General features: G+C 33.4%; 1 protein-coding gene across 1 annotated transcript in view; it reads left to right on the plus strand.

Moving 5' to 3' along the window:
- The window catches only part of LOC118193364 (glycine receptor subunit alpha-2-like), a 132,908-nt gene extending 108,021 nt beyond the window's left edge, over positions 1-24,887 (plus strand). Inside the window, exons 7-8 of the mRNA XM_085822991.1 lie at positions 19,134-19,558; positions 22,863-24,887. Of these exons, the coding sequence (XP_085679117.1) occupies positions 19,134-19,558; positions 22,863-23,045 (608 nt within the window). The 3' untranslated portion in view covers positions 23,046-24,887. The remainder of the gene's footprint in view (positions 1-19,133; positions 19,559-22,862) is intronic.
- Positions 24,888-25,458: the final 571 nt, after the last annotated feature.

Here is a 25,458-nt window from a genome sequence, read left to right on the forward strand (position 1 = left end):
AGCTACCGTTTTCTCTAAATTTGTATTGATCTGTAGGTATTTCAAACAACATGTTTAGCATGGTTTGATGAAGTATGTATTGTACCTTGACTTGCTAGTGCTGATTACATTGGCTAGCGCAAAGTAATATTTCTTGCCTGGTTAAAAAAAAAAGTGTTTTTAAAAGGAGTGGGAAAGTTACTATTTTTTCAAAATGTATTCCTTGTTTTAGATGTTGAAATTTTACTTGTGTGCTTTACCCCGAAGATATCAGCTCTTGATCTAAAACACATTTCACGTATTTTCATTTCGCCTTCCAATTCAGCTGGTAATAAATTTAAAGCTTCCATTTAGCTATCTTTCTAATCTTCTGTAAGTTGTAGTATAATTTTTTAGAATCTGTCTCGCAGATCGCAGTTAAATGCAACAGAGCATAGAAAGTATAAAATACCTCTTGACTACTACGTTGTAGACCGTTTTCCTTCTCTCTGAACAGAGTCAGATTTGAAAGAGCAAATGAAAGTATTATTCTACAGGAGCAATTAAAGAGCAGTAATAAATGACAAGTTCAAAATGCCAGTTGAACAATCATTAATTTGTAATGAAATACCAGTTTTGGGGGGAGAGGGCATTCGATTTTGTAATAATTTAAGTTTTGATATTAATTAAACTATTTTCTCATAAATCGCCTGCGTTATTCTTATCTTTTGTTTCTGACAAATGTTTCTTTACAACATTAATGCAAGATAAAGTGTTGGTTCTGAAATAGGCAGAATACGTATTCATTTTATTTTTCGAAGTTACATTTCTAGTTACACCTACATTTCGCTTTTTTAAAATATTTCCAGTTCAGAAATTTTAGTGATTATTAGAAGTTTCAATGGAATGATTAAAATATTGTAACTCAGACTTTGAAACATAGTTTACAATAAAACTTGTGATAATTTGTTTCTCTGGAAAACTTAATTAACGTTCAGGTGACGCTCTTTGAGAAAGAACAGCGTAAAAGCTATTGTAAAGTAACAGGAAGATAACAAAAAAAAAAAAAAAAAAAAATTAAGATTGGAAAATATTTAATCAAAAATGAGTCACATACCCAAACGATTACCGATTAAATGCAGCTTTAAATAACGAATATGTATTTAAAAAAATAATTTTAAAAATCTAAAAGGTTTCAGGTTTTAACAGTGGGCGAAAAAGGTTTTTGAAGATTTTTTTACGCTCCCGCTAAGCTCGCAGGCTACTAGTCTGCTCTTGCACTCACCTCCTGTTCAACCCCCCCCTTTTTTTTTTTTTATCTTTTTAGGTTCAATAGTAAAAAAAAGTTTTCTTCGCACCTACGCCATATACAATCTAGCAACAAAACTACACAAATTTTAATAGCGATATAGTAACATATTTTAGAATTCCCGTTAAAATGTTAAGTATTGGCATGCATTTTATATCTTTGCATTCTTTTCTCAGTTAGTCAGATCAGTTTTCAGTTTTATAAGATAGCTTACAATTTTTTTAATCTTTTTATTATTAACATTTTGTATGTTAAATTTATTAATTAAATATCACGTTCTTCGTACTTAAACACATAAAATTCTATTCAAAAGAAAAATCACAAAATATTTAAAAGCAGCATCCCTTTAGAATTTCCATTTTTGACAATTTTGTGCTCTGAAAATTAAAATGTTTTATTACGTACAGTGTTGTCACTGCTCCACTTACAAAATGAGTTTGTTAATCAAAAATTCATTCAAGTTTGCAAACTGTGAAACAAATAATTAAAACATATATATGGTGTATCGAGAACTTAATCGTAATCGAACTTGGACCTGGCATGCACAATTATTGGGTAGCTCTCGAATTGAGTATGTACGGGCAGACCGTAAGTTCCAGTCGTGGAAGTTTCACGTGTGTTATGTCTTGTATATAATAAAGTGGCGTATAATAAATTGTCGTGTGTAATAAATACCGACTAAAGGCAGAATAGAGGTGGCGTCGAGGATGAGATATTTTCTAGAAGAATAAGAAGAATGCTTTCGCAATGTGTTTTAGCGCAATCCGTGTTCATGTGGATTAGGGGATTCTCCGAAGACGGCTCAAGGTAAAACTTTTATAATTATTTTATTCGGAGGAATTAACCATGGAGCAGCTTGTAACTGAGCTCATAAAGCAGAATAAAGCTCTGAAGAGACTTACTTCAGTTATAACTACATCAATAGATAATTCTAAACTTTCTGTTCAGTTTGAAAAGTATAATGAACATGAACAACACTGTGATTCATTCTTAGAAAGATTCGAAAGTTATTTAGATATACAAAATGTTTCACAGGACAAGTACTGATTTCCATTCATTTACCGCTAAGTTGTTTCGTTTATCGACAAGTTGTTTCATTTATGGTAACCTGAGTAGATGAATGTTATGGAACCCTATTATGACGTAATCGGTTGCATGATTGCGGTAAATTTTGAATTATGGTATGTTTTGTAAGGGCTTGTAGTGTGTGTTGGTTAGGAAGTGCATTGCTTATTTTCCTGTTTAGGCGGTAGAATGGCTGAATGTAGTAAGATTAATTTGAAGTTTCTGTACGATTTAGAACGAAAGGGGAAAACAGCATTTATTGACTGGTGTGGTAAATGAAGGTTTACTCAGTAGCCGTTTTCCGGACAGTCCGGAACTACGGAGGATATTTTTTACTCTTATTTTTACGAATTTATGTGGCGACGCCGATATACGGATTCGAGTTCAGATAATTTTAGGAAATTTTAGGAAATTTGTGTTTCACAGACTGAAGACGAAGAAATTTCTAAAAAAGGTAAATGGATATATGCTTTGTGTACTTGATTAGACGCATAAGAGTTCTTTCCCTTTTAATGTTTTTTATTGTTTGGTTTAAAATGTAGTTTATTCAGATTATGTATTTTTTGTTTGCCTCGGCTGTAGAATTCGGTGCTCCTTTGACTTTTTAAGTGAAAATATATCGATGTGTACATGGACAAAGTCAAGGGAGTGCGCAATGCCAAGTTTCATGCACATACTCAGTCAGAGGAAGCTACCGACCGGAACGGTTAAGCTAACGACCCTGCTGGAAGAAGGTTTAAGCTAACGACCTCTATCTAAAAGGAGAGAGGGAAAATCTGGCAACGGAGAAAAATAAGCGTGGTTGAGACGAGAAAGACGGCGCTCTCGTGGGAAAGTACTTTGGCTTATTGTGTGTATTCCTTTGGTTCTTTAATATAGCTGGAAGGTAAAAGTCTTAGTTGTGCGTTCGACGTAATTTTAAACAAAATACTTTATGAAGAGATAATTTGTATTTCAAGAATGAAAATATAGCTTACTTTATTATTGTTAATCATGCGTGAGTGTGTCATTTTATTTTTCGTAAGGAGAGTTGAGAAATAATATTCATAAGTGGATGGAAATGAACCGACAAAGTAGAATGGGTCAAGACTTTAGAACGAGTGAAAAGTCAAGGATCATAACACCAAATTTTTGCAATTCTCTGATGCTTTTTAAGTGAAAATAGGTCAACCTGTACATGAATAGAATCAAGGAAATGCGCAATGCCTAGTTTGTGCAATTCTGTGACCTTTTTCAAGTGAACATAGATCAATGTGTGCATGGATATGTGTGCAGTTTGTGCAATTCTTGGACTTTTTATTTTGTCTTTGTGTAACGGCGATTTTTGGCTCTAAAATCGCCTCTACGCAAAGCCAAAATAATAAGTCAAAGAACTGCACAAACTCGATATCCATGTACCGCCAAAAATCGCCAATTTTCTCCAAGGGGTACACGTAAATATACTTTTACCCCTAATAATCCATCCGATAAGGATTATGATGTGTTAAAACAGCAATGTGAATCCATTTAAATTCTAAGCCACTTATAATTCCTAGCAGGCATTTGTTTTAAATGGAAAGCAACACGAAGGGAAAACAATTAGTGTGTATATGGTGTGCAGAGTTAAGATCATTGGCCATACCGTGTACTTACAATCACAGAATGTTAAATGCGATGTTACGGGACGTATTTGAGAGTGGGTCTAAGAAATAGGGCTATCTTAGATAGAATTTTTGAACAGGATAATATCAGTTTAGATAACACTATAGAAATAACTTTGACAATTGAAAAATCGTTAAAATGTGCCAACAATATAATTGGTTAACCAGTCGAAGTTAAGGAGTTTAGTGCCAGGAATAAATGCAAATCTAAGTCAGTCGCTCCAAAACTAGGATTTTTGTGACTTAATTTAAGTTTAACTCTCAATATTTAGTACCATTAGATGCAGAAAAATTAGCTTTTTAATTTGAGATCACTTTCATAATACTAGATTTAACAGATTTTAAGTTACAGCCATTTAATTAACGAAAAACTTGCTAAGTCATTGTTTGAAAGGGGGGGAAAAGAAGTTTCGAAAAAAGCTCACTTGGTAACAAAAATTTCGGGTTTCTGCCCAACGCGGGAAGCGATTTCCGGCCGGGGAGTTTTGGGGTTGTCATATTTGACCTTCGCAGCTGTTTAGGCGTGGCCTTAGTTAGGCGCGAATTTGGCGAGATTAAAGTTTGAGTTTAGTTCAACACCGCGAAAAAAAAGTAGAAATTTTGTTTAGCTTAAGGCGGAAATTTTCAAAACTGTTTTTTTTAACCTTTTCAGGAGGGGGCTTAGCTAATGCGGCTACCCTATCACATCTAAAAGGGGTTAGTTCGCGGGAATTCGTTCTCTTGACATTCACTTTTGACGCTGGTTGTACTTTTTTTGCTTGTTCTCGCACACTATGTTTCAGACTTCTAGAAGGCTGACTGGCTTCACTCTGAAACTATGGGGGCCATTCTCCCAAGTGACATTGCAGGTCTTCACGGACATTAATCTACTCGACCACTCAAATCATGGCCGATAGTAAGTCCCTGCATAGTTAATTCATCTACTGGTTGCAGATTCACTTTTCGATCAACGTACAGCTACTATGGTCCGACTCACGATTAAATATCTTCTAAATTCCGATTGTGCTCCTAAGATTTTTCTCCATTATCCGAGTGTCTTCAATAATTGAGGTAGAACCGTGCCGGATACTTGTCATCGAAGTTGTCTTGAAGCCAACTGTCATCGAAGATGTCATGAAGCTACCTGTCATCGAAGATGTTCTGAAAAAGATACTGGTCATCAAAGTTATCATTGAGGCTACCTGTCATCTAAGATGTCCTGGAAGGTACTGGTCATTGAAGTTATCGTTGAGGCTGTATGTCATCTAAACGCACCTCTAGAACTTTCGGTTCAATTTTCTTCTCAACTCTTGTACACGTTCAGAAAATTATTATGTAGGAAGTATTAACGTAATTTTCTTTTTTTGAAAAGGCTTATAAACCAAATACCTTGCTACTATTATAGGACTGTAGGTGTATCCAAATATGAATAATTTCTTAATCCCAAATCTTAATAATTACCGAATTTCTCTTAATGCTTAAGAGTTAGGAAATGTTAGGGAGAATTTTGTTGTTGTTGTTGTTGATTTCGTATAACTCAATGAACTATAAATATTTTGTTGAAATTGATTATTAGTAAAGTTTTCTAGCTAGGAATTTCGTTAAAAGTTGTTTTTTTTTAACTGATGTTTATATGCAATATGTTGGAAAATAATTTGCTTTTCAAAAGTTATCAAATAACCTGTATGATGATAATTCGATTATACGATTAAGAAGGTGAAATAGGAATAGATTTCGGTGACAAAATGTTAAACATGATAGATATCGAATGAGCAATACATTATAAGGTATTTCTCCCATTTCCCTAGCGTACCTTCGTGGTGTAACGGTAGCACGCTGGGCCGGTATTCCAGAGGTCCGTGGTTCGATTCCCAGAGAAGGCTATTGCTTATTTTTCATCTTTGTCTGCTTCCAATTAACCTAATGACTCTACAAGTGGCGCCCGAACTAAAAGGGTTGTGGATGATGATACTCCGCACCTTGGATTTGGCGACTAGGTCCCCTAAAACCCTAGTCGCCCTCTAAAAAGGGGAGTATCTAAGGTATTACTTCCACTTCCCTAGCGTGCCTTCGTGGTGTAACGGTAGCACGCTGGGCCGGTATTCTAGAGGTCCGTGGTTCGATTCCCGGCGAAGGCGATTGCTTATTTTTCATCTTTGCTTCCAATTAATTAACTTAATGACTCTACAATATATCCTATGATGGGTTCTTTTTTTCTGATTTTTCCGGAGTACAAATCAATATGTTTTTCTTTCTTTTATTATTGAAGATTTTCTCAGTATCATTTTAATGATTTTAAATATTCATGTTTTTTTTTCCTCGGTTGATCTTTACATTATGGTAACTTGGCGATTTTTTGGCGAAAATTTGGCAACCAACTCTCCTACAGCAACCCTCTTTTTTTCCCCGCCGCCATTTTGTCTTCACGAAGTAAAGACATGTTTCTTTTCTTTTTATCTACTGAACACTTCTTCCAACAATCTACTAGCCGAATTACACTTATGCTAGAAATTTTATCAAACAAAACTGCTTAATCATGACAAATATTCACTGCAAAATTGGGAAAAAGTGCACAATACCATACTCCTTACGCGTTTTTGAAAATAACACATACACATAAACCATGTACACGCCGACTTATTTTTACTTAAAAAAACTTCCCAGAATTGCACAAAAATGGCATTGCGCACACTCTTCACTATATCCATGTACACTGCTTTTTTCTCATAAATTAGAAAAATTTCACGAAAATACATGACAATTTTCTCAATCTTTAAACCCGGTAAAAAGAACATATATGAAATTACCTGATCGCGAAAAATTATTTACCCTTTACAAATATGAACATTTCCACATATAAAATAAATAAAATATCCAAAAACTTTTACCTCTAAATCATCTATTACATTATACACGTCACCAACGAATTCATACCGCAAGCATTACAAATACTTAGTATCAAATATTTAAATTATTTCCATGCACGTTTATTTCAACTTAAACGTATAGCAAATTCCTACAAACATAAAATTCACAAAATAACTATCATTTCATTAAAATATAATTAAATTCAAAAACACTACTTAAAAATATAAATGAGCACATACATTAAATTAATAAAAATTACCTTACAATCCTAATTATTTTAAACTAAATCATTGCTAATAACAATTTTCCCAATAATACCAAATTCCTTTCCACCTTACATTTAGAACAATGCATAAAAACAATATCCTCAAATAATTAAAAATACTAACTTACCTAATCTTCTTCAGAATCTTGATTACGTGGCGGAGACACTTTTCTAATTCATTCAATAAAATTATTGAAAGATTTTTTCTGCGAATTTTTCCTCCATACTTCCTCCGCTAAATAAAAACCAAACTTCTCTTTATCACAATGCCTAAATACCCATTTCGAATTCACTTTAGTTAGGGCCATGGGATCCAAAAATTAAACACTGTTTCACACAACACAGAATAAAGCTAAATACAAAATTTCCACATTTTTTCCCGATTTCCCCCCTTTTCCGATTAAAGAACCGTAATTCGTCCATTAATATCACATGACATATCCCATGATCTCTCATTTCCCTCACGCAAAATAATGCGTAATCGGAACTGAGTACTGCTCACATTATTACCAAAGTCCCAGGTAGTAACCTTTATCGCCTCCAAAATGTCGCCAAACTACCAGTTACCATATTGTAAAGATCAACCTTTTTCTCTTTAACAATAAATGTCATGTTTCATTGAATAATTATTTGTATGTTTTATTTTACCTTACACATGACTTTTCACCAATAGACCCTTAAATTTTGAATTGGGAGTTGTTCGGTTAAACACACAACGCAATGAAAGAAACAATGAATATTTATAATTTGAATTGTGTTGGTAGTTAGGAAAATTTAGTTATTGTGTCTTATGTGTCTTTCCTAAAAAAGGCACTTTACATCTGGTGTCGTGAAAAAGCACTTAACATCTGGTGCCGTGCCGTGACTGTCGCACCACTTTCTGTTTGCACTTCTATTTGTATTTAGATTTCGAATTTGTGACTGGTGATTGTCATTTGTTATGTTGAATAATATAAATGTTGAAATTTTTCTTCCATATGTCTAGACTTGATATTAAAAACCAATCATTTAAACGGTTACAGTAACAATATACAGTGGTTGTATTTTTGTGCATTGCATATTTAGTATATTTTTACACAATTGCATAACAGATGTGTACTCATTTGACACATTTAATGGACTCTAATGATTGTTACAACACAAACATCTACACATTAGATAACCTAAATGGTTTTATCTTTAAGTACTGTTGTTTTTGTGTTAATTTCATGTGCTACACATTGGTTTACTACTTACACATTAGTTACTGATTGATTTTATGTGTTACACATTTCTTACTGTTACAAGAAATGCATCACAGTAGAGTTCATATTAACTGTCACTTAAGTATTTTATCTTAATCTCATGATTGAATGCGTTAACGGTAAATGTTTTGGTGCATACCTGTTTGTCACAGACTGGGATACATTCCTCCTGTTTTTGTGATTTCATTTTTGTGGGTAACATGTAGTTTAATATGCCCAAAAAGTTGTCAAAGAGTAAAGTTGTTTGCTCGAGCTGCTAATAGTAGTCTATTTAATATGGAGAAGAGTCAGAAAGTTCTGGGTCTCTCAATTTTTGGGGTCAGATCCTTTGCAATCAGTCCCTGTTTTTTCAGGTGCAGACAGTGGAACTAGTCTAAGTGATTTCTTAGATAGAATAGACCTCATTGCCACTCATGTGGGTTGGTCAGATGAAGACAAATTGATTGTAATTAAAGTTGCGGCTGAGGCTGCTGATCTCATAAGGATTAACCCTAGGTTAAAAAGAGAAACTAGTCTTGAGCATGTTGTAAATGCCTTAAAGGAACGATTTATTTCAGTGCACAATTTGCACTCTAACATCCGTGCTCTTATCCAAGCTTTTCAGAAGCCACATGAATCAGTGAGGCGGTTTGATGCACTTATAGAGGCTCTTTCGTACAAACTGTACCGTTGGAAAGAAGCAGTGACCCTGCAGCTGAAGCTCAAAGGCAGGATTTAATACTATCAGTGTTTATAGAGGGTTTACAATTACATTTCAGACGATTATTGCTGTGGCAGAATCACAAAACATTTTCAGCTGCTAAACAGCATGCTATTATAGAAGACATGCAGGTTAAGACCCATGCTAGTAGTGATTTTCCAACCGCAGAGGTTAGGGCAGTTCATGCTGCTAAGTCAACACCTCAGAAAAGTATTACAACACCTACAGTAGCTAACTCTGATCTCACTACAGCTATTAAGCTCCAGCAAGAGAGAATTGCTCAGCTCACTAAAATGATGAGTATACTTCAGACCCAGGTGCAGTCCTTGTTGTCACAAAATACTCGTTCGAGATCTATACAGCCTCGTTGTTATAGGTGCAACAGAATTGGACGTGTTAGTAAAGACTGTTATGCAAATATTGTGCCTAACCAGCCCACTAGACAGGGTAAGCAGAGATTAAAAGGTAATCAAACAGCTCGGGGAAATCCTAACACCACCACACCAACTGTTTCGAATACACAAAATAACTCGAATGTGACTAGTAATGCTTTGAAACCCCTGACTCCAAGCTCTTTTGGAGGCACCTTCTGTTTCTATAGTTTCATCAAGCGAGACGCCTTTGCCTATAGTAGAAGGATCTATATTGGGTAATAAAGTAAAGTTTTTATTGGACTCAGGCGCAACAGTAAATACACTCATGTCCATAAATTAAGGATAATTTGGAGTCACGTGGAAATCGAACTCTAAAATAAATATATCACCTGTAAAATCAATACACACATCTTCAAGAATCATATGCAAATTTCAGGAAGTAACCAGATGACACCGATGGTACGTCACAATGACGAGAGTGTAAGAGAGTGATATATAAGGAATACAGGCAAAGAAGTAAAATTGTTCGCAGGCGCTTTATAAGCATTTCAATGCAATAACCGAATAGTTATGACACAAAGGACGCATTTGAATGATTTTTTACGTGGTAGAATTATCGGCCGTTTGGAATGTCGGCGTACCCAACTGGAAGTATCAGACGAACTTGGAATTGCCCAGAGTGTCATCTCCAGGCTTTGGCAACGATTCCAAGATGATGGTAATGTGAGTATACGTTACAGCACAGGTCGCCGCAGAGTTACAACGCCGAATGAGGACCGGTATTTGGCAGTTACTGCCAAAAGAAACAGGCAGAGCACAGCCTCAGACCTGTCTCGTCAGCTTTCTTCAGCCACTAGTACGACAATTTCAAGGCAGACCGTGTACAGACGCTTAGGGCAGATTGGTCTATATGCTCGTAGACCTGTCAAATGCGTTCCACTTACTGCAACTCACTGTCGCCTGCTGTTAGCCTGGAGTAGAGAGCATGCATTGTGGACACCGCAACAGTGGGCTTGTGTGATGTTTTCCGACGAGTCCAGGTTTAGCTTGCAGTCTGATTCTCGCCAGATTTTCATATGGACAGCTCCAGGTACCCGTTACCACCAAGAAAACATCATTGAACGACACCGTTACGGTGGTGCAGGAGTGCTCGTTTGGGGTGAAATTATTCTGGGTTCCAGAACTGACTTGCATGTTCAAATTGGAACTATGACAAGCCAAATCTATTGGGACGACGTTCTGAAACAACATGTACGTTTGTTCCGGGGTGCCATGGGCGCACAATTTGTGTTTATGGATGACAACGCCTGTCCTCACCGTGCAAACATCGTAAGGGAATGCCTTCAATCGGAGGATATCACCCGTATGGACTGGCCAGCATTCTCACTGGACTTGAATCCAGTAGAGCCCGTGTGGGACATGCTTGGCCGACGAGTTAGCCCGTCAACCTCCTCCTACATGTCTACCGGAACTTCGGAGAGCATTGCTTTTTGAGTGGTGTAATATCTCCCAAGATCAGGTCGATAATTTGATACTCAGCATGCCTAGACGTTGTACGGACTGTATTGCATCGTCTGGGAGACATACAATGTATTAACAATCATACCAACCATGTAATATTGGTTTTTTGTAAATAATTTTTTTTTTTTTTTTTTTTTTTAATTTGCTCCAGGGAGAAGAAATCGCTAATTTTTTTAATAATATCAAACACATAGCATCTTTTTTTGCTTTTTATCTTTTGTTTAATAAATAAGCTTTACAAATAAGTCAAATTTGTTTTGCTTCTAACTCTTCCTTTGCCTGATTTTGCATTATCCTTAATTTATGGACATGAGTGTATTATAGAATCTAAATACATTAATTGTTTTGGTAGCAAAATCTCATTGGATAGTTGTAATATTTATTTAAAGGTAATAGCTGCAGAAAAGTTAAAAGTAAATAAGAAAGTAAATTTAGTTGTAGAATTTCAACAGCAATATTTTGTAACAGAATTTTTGATCACTGACACGCCTCTTTTGTCTCAGTATGGAGCGCTCTTAGGAACTAAATTTCTTGCAGACAATAACATGCATTTAGGTTTTTGCACATCTCAACTTTTAAGTCGGAATGTAATTCTAAAATGGAATTAAAGTAAGCCTAGTGCTGTTGACAGTAATGTAACATCCATTTCAGCTTCACAATCATTTTGTTACTCTACAACCAAACATAAAGTACCACCTTTTCTGCAAACATTATTAAACTTACTGCTCGCTCTGCAAACATTAGTGCTGATACAATTTTAGTTGGACCTTTAGTAAAACATGAAAGACATGAAATGAAGTCCCATCACCCTGAACATTTAAAGTGACGTAAAATGCACTTCTTTTCTTCAGTTGTTGATTATGAAGTTTATTGTTGACATGATTCAAGATAAGAGAGTTCTATAAAAGTTCATGCTGAAAGAATGCTTCGTTTTTTTTTGCTAACGCCGGATATTAACCACACGTATGAATAAATTTCCTTTATATAGCTTTTGGTTAGAGATTCATTTGATTTCAAATTTAAGATACTTCTCTGAAAGGAATTTCTTTTTCATTTCTGACACCGGATATTAACTGCATTGTTCTAAAGCCGGGAATCAGCGAACACAGAAATCCCGTACATCGGAGATGAACGTTAGGAAAGATATCAGAATCTTGGTCAAAACATGGCTGAAACTAAGATGTCGTTTCGAAGGAAATGGAATCTCGTTTACCCAGGATGCCATTGTGATCTTACTGATTTTGTATCCTTGTGAATGAAAAACGTTTTTCCAATTTTTTTTAGAAAACTAACATAAAGTCTTCTTTTAATACAATGAAAATATAATAAATGGAGGAAGAGAAAATGCTTAAACTATACCATAATGCAGTTTAGAGCCTGAAGCATTTTTTTTTTCTGAACGTGATTAGTTTTAAGTAAAGAAAATTGTAATATAATCTCCTCTTTCGTTCTACGCTAAGATGTCACAGATGTGCAGAACATTAATCGCATTAATGTTGGAACCCATCGAATTGTAATGGCAAAGCTACAAGTGTATTTATATACATGTTCAACTGCATCAGTTATATCTGCTCTAAGCGTTCAGCTTGTCTTGTTTCTATGTTTCTTAATAATTGTAAAATGATTTTAATTTCTGACAGCCTTTATATAGTTAAATTGAGAAATATATTTTTATTCTTGTGTGTTAAAGGAGAAAAAAATACTCTTTCCTTTGTATATTATAAATAATGCAGTAGTTACTAACGTTGATTTACTTTTCTTCAAGAAAATTGTTTCCGGGGAAAAAAAAAATTAATTTCCGTTCTCATGTTCACATACTTTACAATTTTTCAATATTCACTTTCATATTTCGAGCGCATTGTCCAAAAAGTTTCTGAGGTTGTTTTATTTTTTTTTTTTTGACGCTGTTGCCGGCTGTCGTATTTATGTTCATTTAATTGCATTGTGAAATGTACCAGTTATTATCTTTTTAAAATTTATTATGAGCACACTACGCTTTTATTATTCGCTATATAAGATTCTAGAAGAATCTTGTAAATATAATTATTCTCTTTAAAATATATGATATTTTTTTTTTATTTTAGAAGATTAATTATCATATCCATTTTAAATAAAAGCTTAGCGTATAGAAACGTTTTTTAAAATTTCGTTTTATTTTCTGTTTTTTAGTTTAAATTACATATTATCAATGATGAAGTTTTTATTCACCATTAAAAAACAAGAAATTGATTTTAAGAAAATTATGAAATAAAGAAAATTAACTGAACGTTATTTAGAGAATGAAGAAATTCAGCTTCGGAAATTACATGTAATAGCAATGTTACTTAATGAGCAATTGATTTGAAACTAAAATGAAAAACGTAATTTCGTTAGATCATCATTAAGTGCGTTAATATGACAAATTTCGCCATTATATGCGCAAAGATGGCAAATTCAGACGCAGTTTTTCCTCGAGGAATGCTTTTTTATCCTATCTGCAACAGATGTTCCCAAAGTAGAAATTCGATCAATTAATACTTTTTAGCGAAAAAAATATTTTATTATTTCCGAAAATTCTAAAACTTTATATCCGATACATTTTTAGATGTTAACAGTTTATAATCATATCCGTCAAATAGACTAAAAACTCCAGTTATTTTCAAGTTTGCGAAATATTCAGAAATTGAGTTACAACTGCATGTATGTTTCAATGAAAATTGTTGTCTGCTCTTTTCGGCAATGCAAGCAGTAAAATTCTGATGTGCTTAGTTTATTCGTTAAACAAAGGTATGTATAAAAATCGTTTAAACATTACGTAATAAAAATCTAAATCGAATTTTGTAAAAACGCGTTGCAACATATAAAACGATGATAAAACAATGCAACATAAACAACGCTGGTAAAATTCCATCCACAGTGAAACATTATGAGCTACTTAAATAAACGCTTAGAATAATCACTCCTCTTTTCAACATGCTCTGACTAGACCTTCCAAAATATAATTTTCTATAAAAATATACTGCTTTTTCTAAAAATTTGAAATTTTCATCTTGATGACTCTTAAAGTCTCTAAAATTCAACTATAAAAGGAAATTATTCTTGAAATTCGGCAACTTATCCAAATAGTAAAATACGAAAAAACACTTATTAAATATTGTACAATATCAACATTTCTGACTCAACTGCAAAATATATGTGTTAAGAACATCATTTATTTATAAAATAACACTTGAAATTTGAACATGCTCATAAGTTGGATATATCACAAATTATATATATTTAAAATTATTACATATTATTTAGGTAGATTATTAACGCAAATTAAACCGAACATGATCGTAACGACTTGTTTAGCGATTATATTGGAAAGAGGGTCAGTTTGAGAACCTAGCAAGCATCATATAGGATGGAAGTCATATGTGGCCAGCTCTAAACGTAGCTAGCATTATAACTTGAATCGAATGATATCGATGCCCGACAAGGCTGTTTGTCATAAGTGATCTATAGGATGTTTGTAATTGGAGATCACTGTAGTGTTGTAAAGGCAAGGCCTCACATTTTTCACTGCAAGATTCAGTTCGATCGTGTGGCAATGGAAGCCTCTAAGGAGGCTGTAAATATCTTGAATAGAGGCGGCGAAAGATGTTTGGCAATTTTTTCTTTCTCAGTTCGGTGTCACGGTTTTGAATGCCAAGTTTTCGTTCATCTTCGGTCAATAATTTTTTGCTTAATATATGAACATGAATAATATATGTCGACCACGACAGTTTCTCATGATACACCATGCTCGGATGAAAAAAAAAAAAAAAAAAAAAACTCCGTAAATGCAGGTGGCTGCACACTTCTTTAGCCATTATTTTACTTTGGGACACGAGGCAGAGGAAGCTCGGGAATTCAAAAAATCGTGTATTTCGACTAAAAAATATCTGAACAGTTTTCTTTTCGACTCTTAAAGTCTTAAAAAATTGTACTAGAATTTTGTCTAAAAATAATTAATCACTTGTGTGATGTTTCAAGACTGCTTCCTGCTGTCTCCTGTTCTTCAATGATGATTTCGCGTTTGTCATCATATAATTTGTATCATATATTGACATGGGTTTTTTGGGTCTCAATAGATATCCAAATCCCTACCACAATAGTAATGTTCTCAACAAACGTTGATTTCACATCGGAAGATATTACATTTTTTCCACTGTTACGTGGATAAGTTTAAGCTTATCTGTTATATAATTTGAGGTTAATTAGATACTACAAGATGAATTTGATTTGAATCTTTATTTCAGTTATTGTGGGATCAGTTTATGATTAAAATATCTTAATATAATTTTCTGGAACTACACTTATACACGCCCTCAGTTGGCGACAAATTTCTTGCCAAATAATTTTGGCGAGAAACTCCATGGCGCCATATTGCTATCTAAATTTTTTGTCTACATTTTGAACTTTAAGCCTAAAGTATCTGCAAAAACCACGTTTTTAACACACAATTTACGCCAAAAATCCGAAACAAAAACAAAATAATTAGATAGCAAAAACGCAAGGTTTCTAACAAAAAAATATTTCACAAGATTCCATGTACACAGCGATCTGTTTTAAGTTTAAAAAATCAGAGAATTGCACGATCTATGGAACGTAGGAATCTAGGAGCCTCGCTAAAATAAACTAACATAACAACATTAAATTTCAGACAATACCATGCACACAGCTTTCTGTTTTAACTTTTAAAAAACATCAGTGAATTGCACAATCTAGGCATCGCGCACAGCCTCAGCATTGCGCACATATCAACAAAATAAACTAAAATAACTAAAATAAATTACAAACAATTCAAAAAACAACAATAACGACAGAATTTCATAGCAAAATGATAATGAACATAACATTCTACACTATTCATGCTTCTTCAAACAGAAGAAATATTAAATTCAAAACTCATCAAGTCTCACCATTTTATCCTTCCACCCTATCTTCTGAGACACAGAGCATACAAAGTCCAGCATATATTCATGAATAAATTCGGCATAAACACACCCGTGAACAAAAGAATCCAACATCCAACAAACAACTCCAACATCGTACCCTTGAATACTAAATTTATCTTGCACACAACCGAAAATACACGACTGAAATTTTGCCACCACATCTTTCATTGCAACATGAGCCATTTCAAAACTCCCACCAAACCAACCACTCCAGCAAAGTTTCAACGTCAAAAGGGTTGCCATACAAACAACATCGCGCCAAAAACCATCACAAAATACACTATCGCGCCAAAAACCAGCGCACAACACATATCGCCACATTTGGCGAAGCCGTACATCTGAGGGCGTATATAAGAGTAATACCAATTTTCTTACGTGGGGTACCATAAACCACTATGGAGCTATAGATTAAGTTTAAAAACTGTCGAAACTGAAAGAAACTGAAGGGTACCGGTAACTCTAATACCCATCATAATCTGTGTTGATCAGTGAGGTTTTTTTTTTTTTTTTTTTTTTTTTTTTTTGTTTGTTTTGTTTTCTTATCCCAATATAGGACAGTGCAGTGCTGTTCCAGGTAGTTTGTGCTTGACAACATTAAGTGCATAACGCAAAACTAGGGCGAGGAAGCTAGCGTAAAATATTATTCAACAAAAACTAAATATTTAAAGCTAGAATATATAAAATGTTCAAAAATGCGTAAAACAATGAAAAAAACGAAACAAAACTATGAAGGAAATAGATTGAAAAGAGTTTAAAAAATTAAAACACTTGAAAATTGGACTGGTGTAATCTAAAATAAGTGACTAAAAGAATACTAACAAGAAATTTAAATATCATGAAAGGTTTCTGAACATTACGTTTTAAAAACATTTCCCAGTTATTTTAGTTATTTTTACTGATCTCTCTACTGTTTTGCTTCTTATATATATATATATATATATTTTACTTTTATTAAATTCATTCTTATGTCCACTTTCGTTTTTTTTTTTTTCTAACTTTTTAAATTTTCTCTTTGAATCTTTTTTTTTTAATTTACTTAATGAGAAAATAAAATAAATTTTCTTCTATAACTTTTTGTTGTGTTTTTAGACTTTTTAGCCGTTGATAATGGGTTTTGCCTTGTAATAGGATTACGATTGATGATCGTTCGAATTTCAGTTGGCAGAATAACTATTACTTTATCACCTCTAATCAATAAGACAAACGCCAAATTTAATGCAGGTAAACGCATGTTAATCTTTAATTTAAGCTGTTAAAAAGTATTCCCGCTTTTATTATTAATGTGGCTATCTAAAATAGGCAATTTGCAGTATCTTGGGAACATAAATAAAGTATTCAATTTTGAGAACACACCAGTTTCGAGAAGTACTCTGCAATCATGGATAACTCCGAGGGAAATCTTGCTACTAAGATTACAACAAAAGTGCCATTAACTTGTAAGTACCAATCGCTCAAAAAGGCTGTACACAGTAGTCTCCTTCTACGAAGAAAATTTATTTCAGTTGTTGCTAACTTGTGTGGCTTAAAAGAGATAATAAGCCATCCAATCATTCTTAAAGACTGCGAATAAGTAATAATACTAGCCAATAAGTAATCGTAAATGGAAGCAAATTATTTGTCTCCCTGGCAGTATCTTTGTCCTTTTCCCCGTCCCATGGGGGAAAGAAACTTTAAAGAAGTGTAAACATTGCATTCAAAAAACAGAAAAGTGGCATGTAGCAGCGTAATTGCAACTGATTTTAAGCATAATATTATTTATGCAAAAGTTTCAAATGTATTGCCTGCGCATAATGTTGTTTACTGAATGCATTAATGATCATAAAAGATAATTTGCAGCAGGATCTTCACATCGCCAATTAACCTTTTTTGGAATAAAAGATGTAAGAAGCACCTAGAAGGAAATTTCTATTTTTAAATAAATGTTTAATTATCTATGTATGTGCATACCGCATACATATATAATGAAATAATTGCAGCTTTAAGATTTTAGAGCAGATTAATGGCCAGCATTTGCGTTTTAACTCTAACAATGGTAATTTTGTGAAATATTCGCTAGTCATAATGCATGCTGCTATAATGCGAAGTAGAGAACGATGCAGACATATAATGCTATTATTCGGTAGGTTTTCCTGAACTGCTATTCAGATCTCCGATATTTTGCGGCGCCTATATTTAATGAAAAGAAGTCATGTCTCTTACATTTCTAGTTGGCGAAGATTTCGGAACCCTTATGGTCAAGGAAGAGTTTAAACAGCTCAGGAATATACCAGAGATATGTGAGTTACAAAAGACTTAGCTTTTCGTTTTTAGGAAATGATCTCAGTATGACTTAACATAAAAGATAACTTAGCAGTATTTGGAGTTTTAGATTTTTTACCCGTAGCTGTGATACACCTTTTACCATGAGAGAAATCATCTAATACCATCACACCAGGAGTTTTGCCATTTGCCTCTCCAGGATAATGTATGCTTGACAAACCCCATCCATACGCAGATGAGATGCAAGTCAGCAGCGAATCACCCAAATGATGTACTATCCAAACTAAATTTTCGATATTGTGGAGGATCTGAAAACGTATCTGAAATTGTGTTGGTGAACGTAATCCTGATTCAGCCAAGTGTCACGGCATGAAGGAGAATATGGTAGGTGGTCTGCAAGAACACATGGTACGTTTTGTAGTGACAAGAATTATTCTGGATCAGTTTAGGCTTGTGACACAGTCACCTGATCTTGTTTCTAATTCTTTTTCCTTTGAAGTCAGCGCGTACCTTGTATCAACGGTATTGCTACCAGCATTTGTATATGTTTATGCCAATATAACGCAGATATCGGCATGTTACTCTAAGTAAGCCCACCACCTGACTATTTGTGCTTCTTTTAAGACAGTTATTTTCTGCTTAAAAGTCTCTGACAATAATAGTAGTCTAGTAAGAAATCTATAAGATTGAAAGTGAGCAAAATTATCAGACAATATTTACTATCCGTTGTATTATTAGATGCCAGTTGTGTAGTAGAAAAACGCGCTATGACTGTTTACGCGCTAAGTTAGTATACTTTAGTTATGAACGTTCAACCAGTTTCACACTTTGGGAAGAAAACACTCCATGCCAAATTTCGAGTTGATTAGATTTTTTTGTCTCTTTCCCCGAAAATTATATGTTTTAGTTGGTATCATTATACGTAAGCTTTTTTAATTTCCTGCATACTTAATTTTATTTATATTTTGAAATTTTGAATTTACTTTATAGGTAACTTCACATGCATTCAAGTTGTATTCACTCTTAAGAGACGCCTTGGCTACTATATGTTCCATACTTACATACCCACATGTCTCATCGTCATCATGTCCTGGATATCCTTCTGGATCAGGGCTGAAGCCGTCCCTGCACGCGTCACATTATGTGTCACGTCCTTGCTCACACTTTCAACACAACACGCCCAATCTCAGAAGTCCCTTCCACCAGTTTCTTACATCAAAGCCATCGATATCTTCATGTCTTCCTGTACGGTATTCGTGTTCGCATCACTTATGGAGTATGCCCTCGTGAACATCCTTATGGGAGACGCTGATGATGACGGTAGTCAAGAAGATTCGTGCCTAAAAAAGGTGGTATCAAACTCAGCTATAACGACCAAAGTGCAAGTAGGTCCCAACTGCGAAAACACTGTTATGGTAAATAAAACTTGCTTCTGTTGCACAATTACAATTTATGAATGTGTTTTAAATATTGTACGGTATCAGATATAATTTATTGAAATGGAACATTTTGTTAAAATACCGAAACGCTAAAACAAGCAATGAAGTATGCAATAAAATGCGAAATCTGTACGTGTACTTTCATAAAGTTTAAGAAAACTACAGAATAGAATGATGGAATTTATAAAAATTAAGTTTACGCATTAAGATATTTAAATATGTGTTCTTCTCAAAACTTTCTCCTCCTAAATTGCTTAATTAATTTTGCGGCAAGAATTAAATATTATTTATTTCATACTTTATTAGGAACTTCTCTGAAGTTTCTAAATCTGAAAGAGCATTTGTGAAAATGACTTATAGTATTTTACGGTAGTTTCCAACATCAGATCCAGAGTTCGAATCTCGGAGAAAACATGAATGTTTGTAAATGAATAGTCTCCGTACGACATGGGGGCACTCTAAATATGTGGTTAGCCGAAAGTCCACTGGAGAGGTTGGTGGTGTAGGAAGAATGAAAATTTACGTTAGAGAAGAGCTCTCGCTTGCCAATTTCAACAAAGCACTATACCATGCCAGAGCGTCATTGCTTCACACATATTTCATTAGAAAAGTTTTTTTAAATACTTTTTTATATTTTTGACACTTATTTTAGAATCACCCTATATATCAGCTTGAGATTACAACAGAATTTTATATCACTTTCAATAGCAACATATGTCATACATGTGGTTAAATTTATCTTCACAAACGGAATATGCATCATTTAATATTACATCCGGAAAACTATGTGTTAATAAAACAGAAAGCTCTTTAAATAAATATATTTTAACACCAACTGCCTTCTGAAATTTGTTATACTTGAATCAAACTAAATACTTTATCTTTCATGTAAAATTGTTAGGGTATCAAGTTAAGCATTTAAAATCAATTTTGACGGTTCTACTCCAGAAAGATTCTTCCTTCTTCAGAATTTAACTTTTTCCCCCTTTGAATGTAGAAAAGTAAGAAATAAATATAATTATTAGTGAGTTTTTCTTTATTAAAGTATGATATTATGATGATTAAAGTATGATACTTTTAATCATCAGTACATATACTATTATGGTTTCAAAGAACTACCAGTTTTTTGGCTATTTAAAAAAGGGATTAGAACAGAACATATGTCTATGAAGTTTTGACAGTAAGTTCATATAAAATCGAAAGCTGAAGAAAACAGTATTCTTACATCTTAACTTTGTGTATAGAATATCAAGATGTATATGTCACATCCATACAGCTACTTTGCATAACTCATCTCTTAAATAACTGTTAAAATTTTATTTGTGGTTCTCTAATTTTCTTCAGTTCCTTCACATATTGGAAGTGAAACTGATGTATAAAAAAGATCATATATACTTCCGGGTACCAAACTTGGTGAATAAAGAAAATACCTGAACATTATAACGCTTTTCTTTTTGCCAAAATCTACTTGTCAAGATTATACTTATGTGACTGAGCCACGTTGTGAAGCAGGTATTTGTCTTTCAATTGAAACTTTTCAAGCCTAATGAGTTTAATTTGTCTCAGGTCTGTTTATTATGTCTTTATAAATTGTGGTATTCACCGTCTGTAACCCAGGAACACATTTCTTGTGAATTATCCCTTTTCAATCAATGTTGTCGCTAATAAGATCTCATTTAGACTTCTGAAATCGAATTTCTTGCGTCCATGGTGAACCTTCTACAATACAAACAGATGATTCCCGTTTCGTCAAATCATGAAGTGCAAAGCTGGCTTTGAATGCACTGTTCCAAGCTTATGCCATTCGAAGAGATAAGTGAGGATTGTCTGAAGTAATTGTAAATTTTTTTCGTGTACTCATCCGTCCGCGACATCCGTAGTATCCATTGAGAAATCATCAATATCATTGCTGCTGTTTACTCAGCTTTCGAATTCATATACATTATATAAAGTAAATCAAAATTCTCGATTAACTGCAGAGAAATCTCATACGATGCTTTGTGTGACGCAAATTATAATTTATAGGAAGTGCTGTCTGTCTAATAGAAGAAAAGCTCCCGTCACAGTGTCTGGGGGGGGCGGGCGCTATAGCAAAAGTGATAGTATATTTCGAATAGGGGCGAAACAAGGGTTGCCAATTCATCTTTAAATGCGCCAAGATGGCAAACTCAAAAGTAAATCTTCAAGGCACCCCTACGGAAAATGGGTCAAAGCTCATTTCTAAAGCAACAGACAGCTGCAGGCTAAAAGGCGAGAGCTTTAATTGTGATAAGCAGACTATAAGACGAGAACTCATAAAATCGGTTAATTATTTTTTGGCAGGATTTTCGACCTTCAGTTAGTTAAGAGTTACTCTTAAATCTTTGTAGACGTACTGTCAGAGAATCACATTATCAACGAATACCTGAGCCTTTCACTGGAAATGCCTTTTTCCACACAAAAAAAATTGTTAAATGTTGGGTCAATATTCAATATATTTCAATTTATAAGTAACATTTTAAATAATTTAGAAATTTTATTTCTTTGGATTATAGTTGTAATCAGAATTGTAATTTACTTGCAGGCTACTATTTAGAACTGTGATTAGACTTTATGTTTAAACCACGAAAAATAACATGCCATTGTCTGTTACTTTAAAATAAGCATCTCAAGGTTTTGGTTAACCGCCATCATTTATGATCATAATGGGTATCACAGCACAGTACTTATCTGTTTGCGAATGTAACTCAAGTTAGCCTTCATTTGAACGCTTTTTCAAAAAGCAAAACATGTAAAATGGGAACAGTTAAAAGTAGAAAAAATGTTAAAAGTAGAAAAAATAGGGGACTTATTAAATTAGCAAAACATGTTAAAAGTAGAAAAAATAGGGGACTTATTAAATTAGCAAAACATGTTAAAAGTAGAAAAAATAGGGGACTCAACTCTCTTCCGTAGCTTTGGTTACATTGGTTACGAGGCACGCCGATAAGACGAAGATTACTTTGAGGTGCCATTTCTTAAGTAACTGACTCTATCTATCATATCATAATAACTTTTAAAGGAATGTTTCAAAAGTTAAATATGTTTCTATAATTAAAACACAAATATTTGCACGCCCGTAATAGATATAACCATTGAGTAAATTCAAATGTATATTATTACTTACTTTTTGCAAAAGGTAACGAAATTATTTCAAGTACTGCTTATGTGATGATTTTTGTGTGTAATATTATAATATTTGAAAAATATTAAAAAAATTGCTATCGCCATAAATCTGGTGACTATCTTTTTTATTTTGTAGAGTGCTGAAGAAAGAGATCAGTTGTCTAATGGTACCGAATATCGAACATCTTCAACTGCAGGTCGACTAAGTCACAAGCAAGAATGGGCGCTAAGAGTCGACAAGTTTTCCAGAATTACCTTTCCTCTTTTATTTCTGATATTAAATGCAGCGTATTGGTCTTTCTATCTATTTAACGAATAATATTATACTACACTGCTATAGCAATTTAGAAATGAAACGAAATGACTATATTCGTTTTGCATACTGTATAAATCTAAAACGAATGGCAAATGTTTTTTACCGCTATAAAAAAAAGAAACTTGCTATCGCCAGATGAGGAGCCATGGTAATGTTCAGCAAAGATTTTTGTTCGAATCTATTTAACATGACTGCTTATAAAAGTTTACATTTAAAATCAGCTTGAATATTTATTTAAACAGCATCAAAATTATAAGGAATCGTATTAATGAAATAAAATAACTGTTCCATAAATACTGCTTTGGTTATTCAATTTTTTACTTCAAGTAATGGAAGGAAGTGCAATATTTTACATAAGTTGCTATTTCGATCATAACAAACGACTTATACTAGCTTCTAAAATAGTTATTTTGTTTCTTCAAAACCTGGCCTTTTGTGCTTTCAAAATGTTCAGACAGCTATAATGGCTCTATTTTAGCTAGCTTATGGTGAGAGTCCAATATCTAATCCAAATCGTCGTTTTCGAGAATGAAAAAGGAAGCGACAGCTTAAACTTGCAAGGTGATGTGTGCTTTTCTATAAAAACTAGAAATAAAACATAATAATTTGCTAAAAATCCAAGATTAATGATTTACAGAAAAACAAAAATTTCAACTGAGAGCTAAAGAAAGCTTTTTGAAATCAAACAGAAATTTTAATAGCAAAAGAGATCACTAGAATTCTAGAATTCTAAATAAATGTTAATTGTTTCATTATTTGCCGGATAATAAAAATTATACATTTACATGTAGTCCAGGAGAAATAATGCGTTATTAATAATCCACTAAAAACTTTAACGAAAGCAAAGCAAATACATATAAATTAACTCACTGAAAGGTTAATTTTCAGCATTCTAGTAAATAAAGTTCGTCGTATTTGACAACGCTGTTGAGATCTCTGAAATGTAAAAGAGGAACATTTGCATGTAAAAGAGGAACGTTTAAATAATTTATTATGCATTTAAATTCTCTCACTTATTTTGCATGCACATTAATAAGGTGCTTGCATGCTTTGCTCTTTAAATGTAATTATATGCCGGGACATGTAGCCAAAGTGCTAATTATAACATTTTACTAATTTGTTCTCCCTAATTTAAGCTAGTTTCGTAAACTGAGTGTTCGTGAAAGAGCAAAGATTATAACCTCATGTTTTCGCATAGTTAACTATAATTGTTTGAAGAGCTCATGCATTAAAATGGAGAACCGCTGCGGGAGTGCTGTTAATACTAGATTTAGAGTAGACTGATTTAAAACTAATTGTTGAAGACTACATTTATAGGCTTTGCGACTAAATAGCTCAACCATTATCCACAAAATTACTTTTAATTGAAAAATTATAAACAAACGGTAATTACGTTCCATTTATTTGAAGCTTAGATTGCGATATTCAATTAATTAATTCTGTAATTAGATCCTTAAAGAAATTGATTAATAACGGCTTCACTAAGCTCCGGGGTAAAATATCTAGAAGTAATCGTAAAGCAATATAAGATTAGGTAAAATTGTATTAATGATTCCTATCACTATGGTAGTGGTGTATTTAATTATGGCAAATCACACAAGAGCTACCTGCCTAAGATGAGGGATGCCTTCGTGGAGGATTTTCTAAGAGAAACTGGCTCATATACACGTTACACATGGGGAAAATCACGAAAACGCCCATTCAGCCGTCCCGTTCGCGTGATTCGAACATCGGACCGAACTACCAGTGTTCAGCGACTTTAGCGCTCGGCTGCTGCCTATGAGTTCAATATAAAAATCGCCTTTTTAAATTTAATTCGCCAATTAATTTAATCGCCTTTTTAAATCGCAAGTTTAAATAAACCATATTTTGAAATCTTTTGACTTTTGTGGCTGTAAAACGAGTTCGAAAATTTTAACAGCCTATTAATAATAATTGAAGATATTTATACATTTATTTCTCAAATAAATAAGTAATCCAATTTCAAATAAAATGAATTTTTAATAAATTTTTAAAAACCTCATTCAGTATTACATTTATGATTAAAATATTAATCATTCATATTTTCAAAAGATTAGAAAATCATTTCAAATTTCATATAATGATTTTGGTTTTTAAAACGATAATATTTGAATCATATTAAAAGAAAGCTTACTGAGTGACAAATAAGGTAGAAAGTCTTTAAGTATTGTTTTCCGGTATTTATTATTTTTGATTTAATATTTTATTCATCTACATTTATCGTTTTTATAATTTCCTTAAATATCTGTTAGAAGTACTTTAATTTGAGCAGATTTCGCATGTCTCTTTCAATAGAGACATGCCTAATAGTCACATAGTGGTGCCATTCGTTCCACAAAAAAGGCTACGTTAGAGCTTTTTTCTAAACGCTGGATATAAAATAAATAATCGAAAA

The sequence above is a fragment of the Stegodyphus dumicola genome, chromosome 8, assembly GCF_044657685.1.
Source record: "Stegodyphus dumicola isolate Sdum_Otavi_A_Nest chromosome 8, ASM4465768v1".
In the NCBI taxonomy this organism is placed as follows: Eukaryota; Metazoa; Arthropoda; class Arachnida; order Araneae; family Eresidae; genus Stegodyphus; species Stegodyphus dumicola.